Consider the following 17,777-nt stretch of genomic DNA (forward strand, 5'->3'; position numbering starts at 1 on the left):
TAGCGGCCTCGCGTCACCAAGGTCAGATAAATCCCATCACATAGAGCCTCTTTCACCTAGATATCATCATATAGAGATTGTGTCCCATCTGAGGTTAAAAATTGAATTGATGTTCAACAAATAAAAAACAGATATAATACAGATGAGCAAATGCTAAAGCTTGGGTTGCTGAATATTCGATCGCTTACTCCAAAAGCACTCATTGTTAATGATATGATTTCAGATAATAACCTAGATGTGCTGTGTTTGACAGAAACCTGGCTAAAACCAAACGATTACATTACTTTAAATGAGTCCACCCCGCAAGATTACTGTTATAAACATGAACCTTGTCTGAAACGCAAAGGGGGAGGTGGTGCTGTAATTTATAGTAATATTTTCAAAACCACTAAGAAATCTAGTTTTAAATATAGTTCTTTTGAAGTGTTGGTGCTTAAAGGAGAACTCCGGTCAATTTTAACATTGAGCTCATTTTTTTGTAAATTTGGAGTGCTGTCAGTACAGAGAACCACGACAAAAATCTGCGTTGCCTACACCTTGTTATCCTCTTTTTAAAATTTGCAAATTTAAAATTTGTTGACTTCAATGGGGCAAGTTTTAAACCTGCTTTTAGCCTCTTAACATCCTTGATGTGTCATTACAAGTGCCCAGCCATGTGAGTGATTCCTTCAGAGTGAACGCGGGTGAATCTGACTGCAGTAGATGTGAAAGATATTAAAGGGGCACCAGGCAACTCTTGAGTGTTTTTTCTCTACGAAGCTCCCCCTAGTGTCTGGTAGTAAATGCTTTCATACACACTGTCGTAAAAACGAACTGTTGTCACCCCACCCCCCTCGCCACGAGCAACCCAGCTGATCAGCTGTCAACCCAGCTGAGCAGAGGAACCGGCTATTTCAAAACCAGTTATGTCTACCGAGGCAAGTAAAGCAATATTTTCTTTCCAACTGATGGCGATTTTTTTTTTTTTTATTGTGTTGTCATGCATACTAGTATTTTTACCGGGAACGAACGATATGAACGAGGCGAACTACTGCTTTCGTGTTTGTTTGTTTTTGGGAGAGTGGGCATGAGCATAAAATATATATATATCGGAGGCTAATATTTGTCTAAAGTTATATTAGCAAGGTCTATAAGTTCATCTGGTAGAATGATGGTTTACCTTTGCTTGTCTAAGAAAACATCCGAACGTTTTTTCTAGCTCGATCATGATATGTGCAACATGTTTATTGCCTATTATCAGACGCGTTGACTTAGTGACATAAAATAAAAGTGTAAGTTACACAAATAAAACCGACAGAGGAACGGCCACACAACTACAGAAATCAAACGTGTTTGCTAATGACAATGCCTAACATCAAAGTTATAGTATCTAGCGTACTAGTAAGCCCCTAACAGACAGCGATCATAATAAAAAAACTTTACGGACAATAGCAAACATCCTGAGGTCACAATTACTTGAAATTTAAATATTAAACACAGTTTATTCCAAAGATACTTACAAGTGCAACAGCAATAAGGCCAGGTCAGCATCCGTTTTACAGGCTTCTGTTTCTCTCAGTTCTCACCATTCTGAAAAAGCCGGTCCGATATTTAACTTTACTCGAGTCTGACTTATTGCTCGGTCAGTCTCCCGTTTCCTCTTTCGTTGGTCCTCCGACAAAGATTTCCTAGCTTTCTGCTTCTTTTTACAGGCTCAGCCATAACTAAATCTATCGTTGCCCTTTGCTTAGCTAGCTGGTGCTTGAATGGGGGCGTGTAATTACGTGTGCAGTGCCGTCAAGCAATTCGTTACATCGCGAGACCTGATATCACGCGATACTTCCTGGAACACGACCCGCGTCCCAAAGTTGCAAGTGAGTTTTTTCCGCTCTCGGGCACCAGGGGGGTGCGAAACCACCACCATTCAACCCGAAATAAGTAATATAACCATTCCACTGACTCCGAAGCTGTTCAGTTAAGGTTAAAAAGTTACCTAGAGCCCCTTTAATAAAAGTGATGTTAATTCAGCCAGCGTACATACCTGTATTTTCTTCCTATTTTCGGTCAAAGTCCACAGTAATCGATTGTCGAGTTCACGCGCGTGATCATAGGTAACTAAACCTATGCGACAATCGATTACTGTGGACTTCGACTGAAAACAGGACTTGGTTTGTAGGGAATTACAAACCTGCACACATATATTCAAACGCACATAACTATAGAACCAATTCTTAATGCGCATGTGAATGCCATCAGCGTTTCTCACAGGTTCGCGTTTAAAGTCTGTGTAGAGAGAATGGTGTCGTCTTAGCGGCCCCTAATTTAATAACAAATAATCATTGCGACGGAAGCGAATCAATCAAAACTAACTTTAGCTGGAAAATAACTTTATTAAAGAACCGCTATAAAGCCAAAACAAATCTCTGTTACCTTAAATTATACGCTTATCTCTGTAAAGCTGCTTTGAAACAATCTACATTGTTAAAAGCGCTATATAAATGAAGATGACTTGACTTACTAAATTCTCTTTATCGTCTTATTCATAGATGCCACCTACGTCACTACAAATAGAACGCCGCCATATTGACGACCGACTCGCCCGGTATGGCCGCCTAAACTGCCCATTTGAATGAGAGAGAGAGACAGAGATACCTGGAGAAAATCCCAATTTTAGGTCCTTATTTGTTACCCCCAGTTTTCTTTAGTCCATTATTATCTGCCATAATGTCATGTCATGAATGAATCTATGAATCTGCAGCTGTTCGGCTGGCATGAATGAATCTATCTAATCCGAACAGCAGCACTGGCAGAGTCCAAAGAGACACCAGCATCAGCACAGCCAGAGACATCAGCCAAATATCATAAAAGACTGCCATATCTCTCCGAAAGAACAGATGTTCAATTATAGAGAAGGTTTAATACACACAAATATCGAAATGAAAGAATCTTTCGAGTCTAATCTTTTTGAATGATTCACTCACGATTCAGCTGCGATTAAAAGCTATCAAGAGGTAAAGCTCATCAGTGATTATAATATAATGACTTAAATTGCAGTTTGTTCGTCACAAAGCTATCATATGAATAAATAACAATATTAATATAACGGACGAGTCGTACACTTTTATTATACTTTTGTGATTTTTGTTTTGTCTTTTATTATTATTATTATTATTTTTGCGTGACAGCCCCCAGTAGGCTAACGTTACTCATTCACTTTCATTACATCGACAAGAAGAGTCTCCATTAGGCTACATATTCAAAAATGTCCCTTTGTCTTCCACGGAAAGTAAACTTAAGGATTTGCACATGAAGGTGAGTAAATGACGGCAGAATTATTATTTTTGAAAGAACTAGTCCTTTAATATGCATTTCAAGGCTGAGATTATGCATCGTCTGCAGAGCTAACGTTACTTACTTCAGAAAAATATTTATTAGATTTAAGTAGGTATTAACTAACAGACAGACAGACAGACATATATTCAAAACAACCCCAAATCTTACTAACTTACCATGATAAAGTGCTTTAACATTTAAACAGATCCAACAAATAAAATGAAGAAAAAACATTATCTGTCGATATCTGTCTGTATAATGTTGGGCATTGAGAGTATAATGGAAATATAATTAACACAAACCAACATGAGACTTCAAGTCTTTTAAATAAATGATTCTCTCTTCTATCCTTTTATTTTGGTATAGAATAAAATACCAATTCAGGGTTCCTCTTTCGGCTGTTGTTGCAGCCAACTGCACAACATATTGCAGGCATTACTGAGACCGTCGGTCGTAAAGATGGCTGTGCAAAGCTACAGTGACGTCAGGTGAACCGAATGAATTGCATTTAAAGTGTCAAAAACATAAGGTTCTATGTGTATCAGTATATTCTAGATGCCTGCATTACTGTAGTTTTTAAAGTGACAGCAGTCTATGTAAGAATCAGTATACATTATAACAGTCACATTATAACATTATACAGGATAAGTTCTCTTCCTCACCACTAGGGGTACTAGAGGGCAACATGTGTGTGTATAACTCATGTAACATGGTAGAAGGACTGGGTGTATCATGCAAAGGCTGAAGCATGGCCTTGCCATGTAATTGTTGAGTCCTGGTTGAGAAACATTTGTTTTATGCTAAACTTTAAATTGAGTGAGGTTATGGATGTCTAACTTGTTTCTTTTTTTGTGTGTGTTTTGGAAGTGTTTAAACTATATTATTCGGACTGTTTATTTAGTATGTTTTTTTTTTATTGTTGTAGAAGGACTTGTTTGTTCTGGAGGATTATGGTCCGTGAGAAGAAGAATATGTAAGGAAGTTTTATAAGTTCCTTGATACCCAAAGCTCAACAACTCATCATATGACAACAATCACCTTTATTGTCCATGGACTCTGCTATTGAGACAGCAAGCATATGGATTAAGACTGATCGTTTTCTGGAGGATATACTGGACATTATGGGACTTTGAGGAATTTAGATAAGACTTTATTCTCTCTATTATCCTTACTTGCATCATCCATGGACATTTATTGGTCTTGAACTCTATATACATTTGTTGGTGTTGTGGTTTGGGGTGAATAATTGTGATGGAATGTTGAACTGAATTGATTGGCGTGAATGTGTTTTTTTGCTACTAAATACAGTATAAACTATTAAGATTTTGCATTCAATGAAAGTCTTTGGTTTGTGTTTATGCTTTGTTAAATGGACTATGTTATTGCAGTAGGTTACCTTTATAAAAAAAAAAGTTGCATTACTGGTTTTGGGTTTAGTTAAAGGTCCCGTTCTTCGTGATCCCATGTTTCAAACTTTAGTTAGTGTGTAATGTTGTTGTTAGAGTATAAATAATATCTGTAAAATTATAAAGCTCAAAGTTCAATGCCAAGCGAGATATTTTATTTAACAGAAGTTGACTACATCGAACGGCCCGTTTGGACTACATCCCTCTACTTCCTGCTTTAATGACGTCAGTAGAACAGTTTTTTGACTAACCTCCGCCCACAAAAATGCTCCATCAACTCTACCGAAATTCGTTTATGTACTTGCACACTTCTAATCACTGTGTTTACTCAGCTCTTACAGTGATTTTCTGAAGTAAAACTGACGCTTCATCTTTTGTGTGATGTACAATAAACTTTATTAAACTCATCAGTATATGCTTGATCATCATTCAGACAGCAGACTTGTAGGCTATTAATACATAATGGATACATACAAGCAGATGACAAATACGTTATAGTTTAGTAGTTTAATTACGGTTATTTTTTAACGTATTTGTCATCTGCTTGTACAGCACTCTGACTCTGTAGGCATTATTGTCCGACTCGAAATGAACACCGTTACTGAGAGTTTCTGATATTATCATCATTCCGTGAGATGAAATTGTCCTGAGAGACTGAGCGCGAGCTCATGAAGCTCCGTCCCCTGTGTCGTCCAGCAGCAGCTTATTTGCATTTAAAGGGCACACACTAAAACAGCGCGTTTTTCTGAGCCCCAAAAAATGACAATTTAAACATGCTGTAAAAAATGATCTGTTGGGTATTTTGAGCTAAAACTTCACATACACACTCTGGGGACATCAGAGACTTATTTTACATCTTGTGAAAAGGGGCATAATACGGGACCTTTAAATCTAGAACGGTTATAACGTTTCATTCATACAATGAAGAATATGCAGTTTTATTATTTAATTTGATGATTCAATTTCTTACTTAAAATGGTTTTTAGTGTTAACTTGTACAGTTAAAAAAAATTGTAGTCAAAATCAGTCAGTTCAGTCAGAGTAGCCTGACAAAACGTTAGTAGCCTACAGTGGTACCATGCCAGTGACGTCATCGAACACGGCCACACTCTGCAACAACAAATGTAAATTTCAGTATTGGGAAAAACTTCATATATGTTTTGTTTTTAATATTTTTGAATTAATTTGTTTACAGTTTTAACCCTCTGAGGTCGGCAAACGCGCCCGCGCGTTTTGCTGGATTTTCTTCACATTGTAGAACTATAAACTTAAATGACCTAATTTATAAACTATAAACTTAAATTACCGTCATTTATGGTCATACAGAAAAAAGAAATATAAAAAAAAGAATCTGTGATATTTCTACTTTTGTATGTGTCCACTTACAATCAAATCAAAACACTGTGCTTTTGTAAAATAAAGAAAATAAACAGGGTGTGCGTTCTGCCTCTCCTTCGCGGTGAACTTTTTTTTCTTGAGCACGTCTATGAACTGAAACAAAACTCAGCGAATACTTGTCACACATTTATGAGCCATATACCTTTATAAACATTTAAGTGTGTACTTTTAAATGATCGGATTCAAACTGAAAACAAATATTCTCTGTTTAAGTAATTTGTATAAAACCAACAAGATGTCCAGCTTCTCAAACGCTTCCTAATTATTTTTAATTTGAACACGCCCACTCGCGCAAAAGATATTCACATGCAAATCTCCACATGGACGCGAACGCGCTCATTACCTCAAAAACAAAGCACCAAAACACTTCACAAGTCTCTGCTTTTCGTCGAGTTTGAAAGGCGCACTGTGACCTTACATTGGATTTAGGCTACCTCAGAAGAAGAACAACGCGATTTGAAGACAAGAAAGATGTAAGGTAAGAAATTCTTACATATTAGTTTGTTAATGTTGCATAAATTTCACATTGCAGTTGAACTGTTGCTAGATATATGGTGAATATTATAATATTTAGACCCGTGTTTACTGTTACTGTGTTTGTGGATATCTGCTCAAACGTAGATATGTATATGGTAACCATAATGTTTTATATTTGAGCGCGATCGCGTTTGAATGTATCATATTTTGGATCGCGATCGCATTTGAAAAGCACCAAACGGCTTCATGTTTTTACTATTATCTCATTTCATATCATCATAACGAATGGAAACATTTGAAGTAACATGATAATCAATATATTTTTCTCTAGCTTAGTTGTTACTGAAATATTTTGGAAGATTTATAGGCTGCTATGGTTATTGTTATTATTTTTGCATATTTTATGCAGCACTGCGTATAGCCTATGCCTACAAGGCACAACAAACCTGGTTTTCATTATATTATATATTGTTGGAAACATTTGTGTGTGTGTGTGTGTGTGTGTATATGTGTATTCTGTGAATTTTAAAAAGCAATTTTAACCAGAAAAATCTAAAATGTATTCCCAAAATCGTGCAGGCCTTTCTCTTGATATCAGAATGTTCACTTTTTTTTTTCTTTCAGGGCCCAGATGCCACTCCTGCTGACTTCAACATTCACATGAGTCTCTGTACATGAACCTGGTAAAGTGAAAATCAAACACCTTGGAAATGAAAGGTATGTACAATGTTTTTAGGAATGGCACAAAGGTCTCTGTCTTTGGATCATTGGTTTCAATGAGTGCTTTTTTGTCATTTGTTGTGTATCTTTGGATTATGTTGTGTTGTAAATAAATCAAACAATCTAAAAGCCATTCTTTTTTAAATCTCCTCATTCTTTGTGCAAGGTTGCTCAGAATGATAGGGCCTGATAGCTCCTAATAGGGCCGTTAGAGGAGGGCCTTTGTCTTTCTCAGGTGTGAAAAGCTTACATATTAATGAGCTCCCGCATAAAGCTTTGTGGCACAAAACACGTCGTAAAAATTTTAAATCAATATATTGTCTTCTCTGAATGAGCAGTCAGAGTGATTTTCACAGTTTTAGAGCAAATATTCTAGGCTACGTCATACAATTTTCAAAAGTCTTGTGAAGAAATAATCAGTATGGGTTTCATGACCTTATTTCAGTGACAATTTGTTTTTGTATTTTCACAAACCACGCATAAATGTCATTATCTCAAAACTACAAACTTTTACACACATGCTGCTGATATATTATTGTAGCAGAGTTTGTGCTGAATACAGTGTAATTAGACTTTAGCCATGAAAATGTCACAAGTAACAGAAATAAGCACAAATGTCAGAGCATGTCAGAACACCTCCAGGGCCCAAAAAACAGCTCAGACCCCAGAGGGTTTATAACCGTTTTAATAACCAACATGTTATCGAATTATATTTTGTTCGTTTCAGTTCCCCTTTAAGGGATGAGGAACCAAACAGAAAGGAGTTAAGAACCGAGCCAAGATGGACAAGAACAAGTCTACAAAATCAACCAACGACCAATCAGGGTGTGTAGTCTGTGGTGACGCTAAGCACAAAAGGAAGCTCTACTTCAGCAGACAGTTCCAATCACTAAAGCTAGCAGACAAGAAGGCTGCAGTAAGAAAACTGGGAGCTTGTAAAAGGTGCCTAGAAGTTCACGAGGACCATTCATTCTGCAAACCCAGCTATCTATGCAAAAACCAAGACTGAGGAAGAAAGTGTTCTTGAGCATCACTATTATTTATGCCCAAATGCTGAAAGAAAGGAAAGCAGCACTATGCAGAAAAAGAGCAAACTTTGTCCTGAAGGAGACAAGGGCAGGAAGGGCTACACTAAGGGCCAATCTCATTTCTCTGTCTTACCCCTTCCCCTTCCCCTACCCCTACCCCTACCCCTTTGTCTGCGTCTTCCCCTTGCCCCTCGATACAGAGTGAAGGGGGGGTAGGGGGAAGAACGTTTCTCTAAGAAATGAGACACCACTCGATTACCGTTTGCGTCATCTTCCCTTTCCGCTAGCTGGCTGCTACGTCAACAGAGGCGATACGCGTTGACATAAACAAACGAAGATGCCGTCGTCTCGGGTTGTGATATCGATTGCCTGGTCTCTCTTTATCTTTGCACGCTTGTGTGCCATCAGTTAAAGACATTGTTTCATTGTATTTAACGGCGGCGCCGGTGACACCATAGCTAAGCAAAACATTAGCAAACGGCAAATAGTGCATAGCTGCTAGCTAGCGGTTAACTAGCGATTCAAAACTAAAACATTACAATTAAAACCGCTTGAACATTTTATTAAAAGTATCATAAAACACGAGTGTCATTAAACTGCTGAAAATACTTACATTTGTGCGAGTCACTTCTGAGAAATATCCTTACTCTCTTTCAAGTGTGGTCCTCCGCAAACTTCGTTTCAAGGGCTATGTAGCCCTATGCCTTGGCCCTAGCCCTTAATCAAAATGAGAATTGGGACACCACTTCCCCTCACATGAACGCGCAAAACCGAGGGGAAGGGGTAAGAGTAAGGGGTAAGACAGAGAAATGAGACGCAGCCTAAAAATCAAGAGGACTTTCTCAGTAGACATCTACTAAACATAACACAGCAATGCCGAAGTGTGTTCTCAAACACTGCAGCTAGAGCGTTCAATGTGACAAATGTAAAAACTCTTCAGGGCACTTTCAAGTCACATCAGTTGGCTTGCTATGGATTAGAAAGCATCGCCGAGATTCACAAAACAGTGCCACCTGAGCGACTTTCCAGACGTTCCCCACATCGAACTTGCACTTGAACTCGAACTAAAGTGGTCATACTGCTTACAAGCCATTGAGAAGGCCAGCTAGCCCCATAAAGGGTCTGAGTGGTCGGTGACCTCATGCTGTGGGACAGACTACTGGGAAAGACGGTTGGAGGAACTCACCCAGAGCTCTTCGTAGAGGTTGCTGTATCTGCCCACAGATCCAAAACGCACTTTGCAAGGTCGATGAGAATGGCAGCTTTGAAATGAGGAAGTAACAGAGTACCGTCCACCAAACAAGCCATTAGCCAGATTTCACAAATCAAGCACTCCAACCAGGAGCCGAGACTTTCTGGAGTGCTGGAAGTGGGATTCCATCTGTGCAGCATGTGAGCCTAAATACGGTGGTTGCCGCTGTGGAAATTGCCAACCAGGTGGAAAAGCAATTACTCTTGCTGAGGAGAGGGAACTCTAAATAGTAAGACTTAGGGCTGTGCCGGTAAACTTGACAACCGCACCACCACGGCCACGGTTGTAAAGCGCCACCACGGTGGCTGAGTAGCACCGGCAGTGGTCTGCCAAAACAATTTTTTTGTATGTGAATACTGTTTTACATTAATATTATGACACGAGTGAAGCACAAAGATTTGTTTACAAAAGAAATAATAGGTTAGCAACTAAATGTTACATCGCAGCCATGGAAAAGTTTGGATTCATGACGAATGAGAGAGTTGTGCGTGAGCCCATAAATGTAAGCTTTCTCGGCTTTGAATTCTGGTTTGCGATCTGGTCACCCAATTATCAGTGAATTTAACAATATTCCATTAGTTATTCCATATAGAAAGTTTGAATTGTCTACTTTTAAACAAAACAATTCAAAACGAAAATAAACTGACTAGCATAATGAATTCCTTATGAAGTGCGCAATTCCCTCTAGAGGCGCGTTCACTGCGAAGATGACGAGTCAGCATCGTCAACTTCATCTTTGGACTTTCCATTTCCAAAGGGGATTATAAATGTTTCTTCCTTGGTTCACTTTTAATTAGGCCTTTAATTAGGCCCTTAATTATTTTCGTATTCTTTACTGTGGTTAAGTAGAAAAAACGCTGTAGGACAGATAGCCTACAGTTTTACTTGTACGTCAAATTCCTTTTAACACAGTTTGTGCTTGTTATTAGACATATGGTAATTGGTAAGGAGCGTCAAGTTTATTTGTAAAGCGCATTTTTGTTTCGCTTTCTCTGGCAGCGCAATATCAAACATAGCCTAAATGCCTTGCCCTTGTGGAAGATAAAATTCACTTTTCATACCTTTTACAAGTAGAAAACATGAAGATATCAGAAAAGAGATCGATGGTCTCTTTCCTGCTCGTGTCCCACATCCCTCTCAAAGCGCAGAGCGTTAGGCTATATCACGCGTCTTTGTGTGGAAATATTAAACCAAAGTTTTTTTTTGTTTTTTAAAAAAAATAGATTCAACTTTATTATATTATTTAAGTTAACAGTATTTACTGATATTTACAGGCTTTAGTGTTGTTTCTTTGTTTTTTTTTATTTCAAAACAACCCCCCAACCACCACCGCCGGTAGTTGGTCCATTACCACCGCAATGGTAAAAAACTGCCACCGTCACAGCCCTAGTAAGACTGGGCCTCACTTACGTCACAGAGGAAAACCCCAGCAAAGAGCTCCATTGGCATGCTAAATATCCTTAGTTGGAGGACTCAGCTTCCTTGCCAAACAGGAGTGCAGTTGAACTTGCAGCTACATTCTTGAGTATGGAGAAACAGCTAGCCAAAGAACCTGAGTGGAAGGCTGCCTATAAGCGTGACATGCTTGAGGGGCTGCAGTAAAGTTATCCAAAAACACAATCGCTAACCAGAGTGGGCCTGTGTGGTACGCAAGCTATCTTATTGCTCCTAACCCTCACTCAGTCACAACGCCAGTGAGACTTGTTTGGAACTGCAGCCAAAGATTCAGAGGTGTCAGCGTAAATAATTTGGTAGTGAAAGGCCCAGACTTTCTTAATCAGATACATGTTGCCCTGCTGAGATTCAGGAGTGGAGTATACACCGCATTAGGAGATATCAAGATGATGTACAATTCCGTTTAGTTGGAAGACCGTTAAATGCATATGCACAGGTTCCTTTGGCGAGACTTTATCAACATTGGAGACAAATCAGCAGGCTGCATCACGCAGCTGGCAATGTGTGAAACTGCCAATTTACCATCCTTTGCTCACCTTGAGGGTGCTCCATCAAGACAGCTATGTTGACGACATTCTCACATCCCACAATGACCTTCACCACCTGAAGGTCATTGTATAAGGTCATAAAAGCAGGTCCATTGTGGCAAATGTGGAGCTGATCTTAAAAGCAGGATTTCTTCTCAAGCCATGGGTTTTCTCAGATCTAAGTGGAAGGGGTGAGTCAGAGGACGAGAAGAAAAGATCAGGATTCTACCAAACCAAATACGCGATGATGACAACAAAGCACTTGGCCTAGGCTATGACGTGAAAGAAGACAAGCTCTGTGTGATGACAATCAATCAATTTCTCAAAGAGAAAGAAGAAAATGAGACTTGGTCAGAAGATTTTCGCAAGAGCAAGTCAGGGCTCAAACACTAAATCCACTGACACAAAGGGAGTGGAGTCAGGTGTCGGATGTGTATGATCCAGTAGGCCTAGTGACTCCAACCAAACAGAAGGGAACAATTCTAGTCCGCAGAGCTTTCCAAGAGGCAAAGGGTGGTTCCAGTCAGTGAAACTTGGGACACCACCCTCTTGGATGGTCTCAGAGAAGATGTAATCAAGCTCTTTGTGGAGTGGGTCCAGCTTGGCCAGATTAAATTCACTAGAACTAGAACTCCTCCAAATTCCAATGATGAACACTGAGCAATAACCTTTTCAGATGGCGAAAATGCTTATGGTGCGATAATGTACCTCAAATGGAACTCTGATCAGGGCTCAATCACCAGGCTTGTGGAGTCCAAAGCCAAACATTAGACCACAAAGGAGACACTGACAAAGCAGAGATGTGTGAAGCAGTGTTTGCCTCAAGGCTGCGGAAGTACTTTGAGCAGCATAGCCGAATTAGAGTTGGGAAGTGGTACCACTTGGTTGATAGCTTTCTCGCTGTATAGCACAAAGGACTGTTTGGCTATGGCTATAAGAGATTCTTCGCAAACAGAATTGGAGAATTCCAAGGAATAATGAAGGCGCAAGAATGGTGGTGGATACTGGGCCCAAAAAAAACATAGCTGATGTGATCACCGGGGGGGCTAATCCTCAATACCTTGAAGAAAATTCAGAGTTCCTGATCTTACCGATAGATCAATTGCCGATCAAGTCTTCTAGATCTTGCAGCTATCATCAAGAAAGCATCAGTAAGCTCCAAAAGAAGGCATTCACAGCAGTGCTTAAGAGGTCCAAAGAAAAACAACAGGAACCGACTGAAGAATCAAGGCAAAATGGTGATCTCAACCAAGTTCAAGTAAAAACCAGGAGACCTCCTGCAGGGTCAGCTGTCCAAAACCTGTGTGACGTGGAACGGTTCAGTAATATAACTAGACTAGTTAAAGTGCCCCTATTATGCTATTTTAAAGTTTCCTAATGTTGTTTTGGAGTCTCCTACAACAGGTTTACATGCATCAAAGGTCAAAAAACTGTTTAATTTCCTCATAATATACATTTGGAGATCACCACATATTTCAATGATTCTCAAACAAAAACACCATAAGACCATTTGCCATAAGAACGTCAGCTGTCCTGAGGCTTCCTACACCGTAAACTAAAGACAGTAACGAACAATGACATTGATTTTACCATATCAATAATATATTGCGGTGAACATGTGGAAACTGTATCAATAACTGATGTAACAAACGTTGGTAAAACAAATCTTGCTCCATGCTTAATCTTTCCTCAAAGTAGTGAGAACGACAGACAATCTGCATTAATAGACACAGTTATAGGTAATAGTGGCCCACAAACTGATTAGCAGAAGTATTTAAGACAGTGATAATGCGAGTTAGCCAGTTAGCAGGAGACCTACACAATATAAAACTCAAAACTAAGTATTTTGAACACCATCTTTCAAAAGCAAGCAGTTTGTGAATCCTGCACTGAACTCTGAGATTTGAGAAGCAGTCGTCAGTGAAATAAAGGGAACAGAGCAAAAGTTTAGGATTATACCACTGTGATATCATGGTAAAGATGAATTTTAACCACTGATTCTTCACATGCTCGTCCTTGGGCAGTGAAAGAAAAACTGGCTTTACCTCGACATGATACTATGTTCAGTATCCACAGGAATCAGCTGCCAGTTTGAGGTTAGAGTTTTCCCTGGTGTCTGTGCACGCTATAAGTGGGCGGAAAATATGCTAATGTTTCGTCTTGACGTCACAACGAAACGGCTTATGACTCATTCATTTCATTGACTCAGAGTCGACTCTTACTTTTGAAAGACAATAACTTTATATACGGTGCACTTTCAGATTTAAAACTTTGCAGGATGTTTTCATTCACTTAGAGCCATGTTACACACTACATGAAAGGTCATTTTCAAAATTCCCTTTAAGACAGTAGCATGGTTCTGAAGAGCAGTAAAATAAAAGTTCCTTTCAGGCAAAAATCGGACCCTAAACAACCCAAAAAATTATGCCCTGCGAGACATTTTCCTTGCAACGAAAGAAGGTATGACCTTCCCGAACACCACCAGAGACAGGCTGGTAGTCTATAAGGATCCAGACTCTGGGCTTTTGGTTTGTGGTGGAAGTGTGCAGGTCTTTAAAGAAGATGTCACAGCGAAAGCCATGGAGGATTGGCTCTGCTTAGGATGAGGAGGAAAGCTTGGGTCATCAGGGGTAGAAGAATACAAGAATATGACCACAGAGGAGAATCCAAGAGGGTCATATTCAGCAGACAAACTGACACACTATTTTTTTGTATTTATTTCAACAAATGACAACCAAAATCAAATCCATAGAAGCTTGTGAACAATTTTGAAGTGGCTGCGAGGACGTTCTGCTAATTCAAGCCGAGTGAGTCATTATCGCAAATGTAATGTTAATTATTAAACCAAACAAAATACAAAACTTTCAAAAACACTCAGAAATGTGATTATTTATTGAGTGATAGGGCTTAATCAGTGACATTATTACTAGATTTGATATCCGCCGTCTTTCCGTCACCTCCTCAACCTGCTTTCCTTAGTGTTTTTACATACAAGGTGAAAAAGCTTATTACACTGTCCAGTTTTCTCCCTGAAAGGAAAGGCAGAAAGGCAGCGGGATATTAAAAAAACTAGACAAACTCAACATGGCGTGATGGCAGATTAAGTAGAGGCTGGGACTCATTTGAATAAAAAGTGTGGTAACGGTGTATCCCTAATTAAAAAGGTATTATTACAAATCTTCAGAAGTTGAGCCTCTAAATTAATCCCATTTAAAGCATCACTGCTAAAAACATTAAAGCTAAAAAGACAGAAGGAAAATATCTATACAAACTCATAAAATCAAACTCTTCAACTAAAACTAAAAAATAAACTAGTTGGATTTTGGACAAGTTGACCGTTTTACATGTTGGTCAGACAATCTCTTTCTAAGTGGGTGGCACTGTGGGCAATGTGAATCAGACTTTTAATAATCAAAAGTCTGGCAAGGCAAGACTACTTCTTGTGTGTATGAATGTCTGCATGTGTTACCTGTTGCACTGCTTTTTCGAAACTTAACAGCAGCAAGACTGATCATGTTCATGCCGTAGAGGTTGTAATCGATAAAGAGCTGCAGCAGGAAGGGAATATGAGCTTCATGGGGCTGAAAACTCTTATTCATTACAGCTCCACCCTGCAGGAGTTCACTCACCCTACAAAGAGAAAACATGCATTCAATCAGTAACACCAAACACATGATATCCCACCAAACACACACACACTGGCTTTCCATGTTCTTTTCCATGTTTCCATGTTCTTTGTAACCCTAAACCTACCCATCACAGAATTTTTTTTTCACATTTAAGTTTTCCTTATGGACCAGGATTTTGGATCTTGCCATCTTTGTGGGGACATTTTGTCCCCATAACGTAGGGTTTACCAGGACAAACACTCCTAAATTCTAGAACACACTACATCACAAAAGGTTACTTTGGTACCGAATTTTCAGTAGTAGATGCCAATACAAGAAAAATTTCATGAATCTCATGCAAATCTATTTCAGTACAGCACAGCAAAATCATTGATATTTAATTTTAATTAATTACATGAAAAAATAGCCTGGCTAACGTCAGACCTCTTCTCATTGAGACGTGGTCTGGGAACCACATGTTCATTTTCTCGTATTTGAGGCGTGGTTTACGAATGCCCAGAGCCAATTATTGGGCGCTACGAATGTCTATCAAATGCGCCTGTACGTAGCTCATAGCCAATCGTTTCAATTATACCAGATGACGTATATAGAGCGACAGAAATTCGACGAGGAAGAAGACGAAATAAACTTGCGTTCTAAACTACTTAGAACACTATCTAAGGCTGCATCGAAAGGTAACTTCGCGTCTCAAACCCCAGTGTGAATGTGATGTGGACTGTCTGTGACACACTATCACAACTAAAAAGAGGTTTAAGTCCACTTTAAAGTCCATGTACAAAGTAAGATTGACATATTTACAGTATTGCCATCATGTTAGTTTGCAGCTGTAACATGAAAATACAATCCATCTAATCAACAATCCTTTACGGGTGCTTCGCTAGATGCCCAGCTAACGGGACGTCCTCAGAACTTTAGCGATCGTTCTGGCGAGGTTCACGTAAATTATGAACAAACGTTCTTCCAGTAACATTACTAGAATGTTCGATCAAAGTAATCTGGTCTTTTATGATGTTGGATCCATAGATATAAACAAACTGCTTCGGTGTGTCGCATAGACGTCGTCATCGTCTTGCTGCTCCCTCCCCGTTCTGTGATTGGTTCCCTTTTTGAGGGGAAAATCTGGTCCATGGTGTCCAGGCTGCCTAGCAGCGTGAATAAAATCGGCAGAATGGGGAAACCCAGGCTATGAAAACAATGCCATTTGACAAAGCTTTTCTCATTTAAAGGTGCAGTATGTGAGACTGACAGCTAGCGGTTGAAATGGGTACTGCAGTACAAATTCTAAATATTGGGAGACTTGCTCAGACTTAACACTCACGCTGGTTGCCAGATTAAGGACACGTTACAGGAACGAGCGCAATTGACAGTGGAATGCAAGCATACTTACACAATAAGTTAATGAGTTGATTTATTGATTTATTAGTTGATATGAATTTTAATATGCTCCCGTTCATAGAGATTTTTAGCAGGGTGTGGAGGCTTTTTAGGTTGGGTAGAATTTGCGATTTCTGACCCAGTTTGTTCACTGGCTTCCATGGCTGCAATATGCTGTATACCAGTGTTTCCCAACCCTGCTCCTGGAGGCACACCAACAGTACACATTTTGGATGTCTCCCTTATCTGACCCATATATTTTTGGTCTTGGAGTCTACTAACGAGCTGATGAGTTGATTCAGGTGTGATTGATTAGGAAGAGTTGGAAAATGTGTAGTGTTGGTGTGCCTCCAGGAAGAGGGTTGGGAAACACTGCTGTATACAATATGCTTTTCTGCCAACTGGCAACTTGTGGTGTCGAAATACTATTGGGTAAATTGGCAACATGCGATATCGGATTTAACCAACTATTTTTAAACAAACTATTTTTATAATTTCCTAGGTCAAGAAAAAGTCAAAGTAGAAGCGGTACAGTCAAAATGCTGCATCTGTAACTGCATGAGAGGAAATATGCTGACATGTTAGAATACTTTTTGAAATTTTTTTATGCTTTATTTAACATCACAACCAACATCATAAATGTAACAGCACAAGTCAGATACACGAATGAATATGTTTTCACTACCGGGCGGGAAATAACCCGATTTATTAATAAAGTCTTGTAAACATGGTTTACTTGTGTTGCCTGGTTATTGGTTTTCATGTAAACCGGGACAACTGGTTATTTCAATAAGCTGATTTTTGGAAGTTAACAGCGTGCATATAAACATGCTCATTGCAGAGCCAGCGGAGCACTAAAGATGGGGCGTCTGAAGAAACGAAAGGTGCCGATGACGTAACACAAAGCAACCCCCGCTAGAAAAAAATATGTGGCCCATTCAAGTATTTGTCGGACGTTAAACCTGTTGCTACTACAACTATGAAACTAAAAGCGAGCAAATTCAAATGGCAGAGCATTGAATAATATTACTACATAAAACAAAAATGAAAATTGCCTAGGCCAACATGTATTTGAAATTTTGACTCATCTATTCATAAAAAATAAAATAACGTTTTAGACCACCAGATATAAATGCATCTTGGATACATAATTTCAGTAGCTTTACCAAAAATACACACAAATTAGCACGATACCACCA

The 17,777-nt window shown here is 39.1% G+C and overlaps 1 protein-coding gene across 1 annotated transcript in view; it reads right to left on the reverse strand.

Moving 5' to 3' along the window:
• Positions 1-17,777, reverse strand: part of rev3l (REV3 like, DNA directed polymerase zeta catalytic subunit) — a 351,481-nt gene that overhangs the window by 228,894 nt on the left and 104,810 nt on the right. The window contains exon 4 of the mRNA XM_079887722.1: positions 15,045-15,205. Within this exon, the coding sequence (XP_079743848.1) occupies positions 15,045-15,205 (161 nt within the window). The remainder of the gene's footprint in view (positions 1-15,044; positions 15,206-17,777) is intronic.

This window comes from Squalius cephalus (genome assembly GCF_949319135.1).
Source record: "Squalius cephalus genome assembly, chromosome: 12".
Classification (NCBI taxonomy): Eukaryota; Metazoa; Chordata; class Actinopteri; order Cypriniformes; family Leuciscidae; genus Squalius; species Squalius cephalus.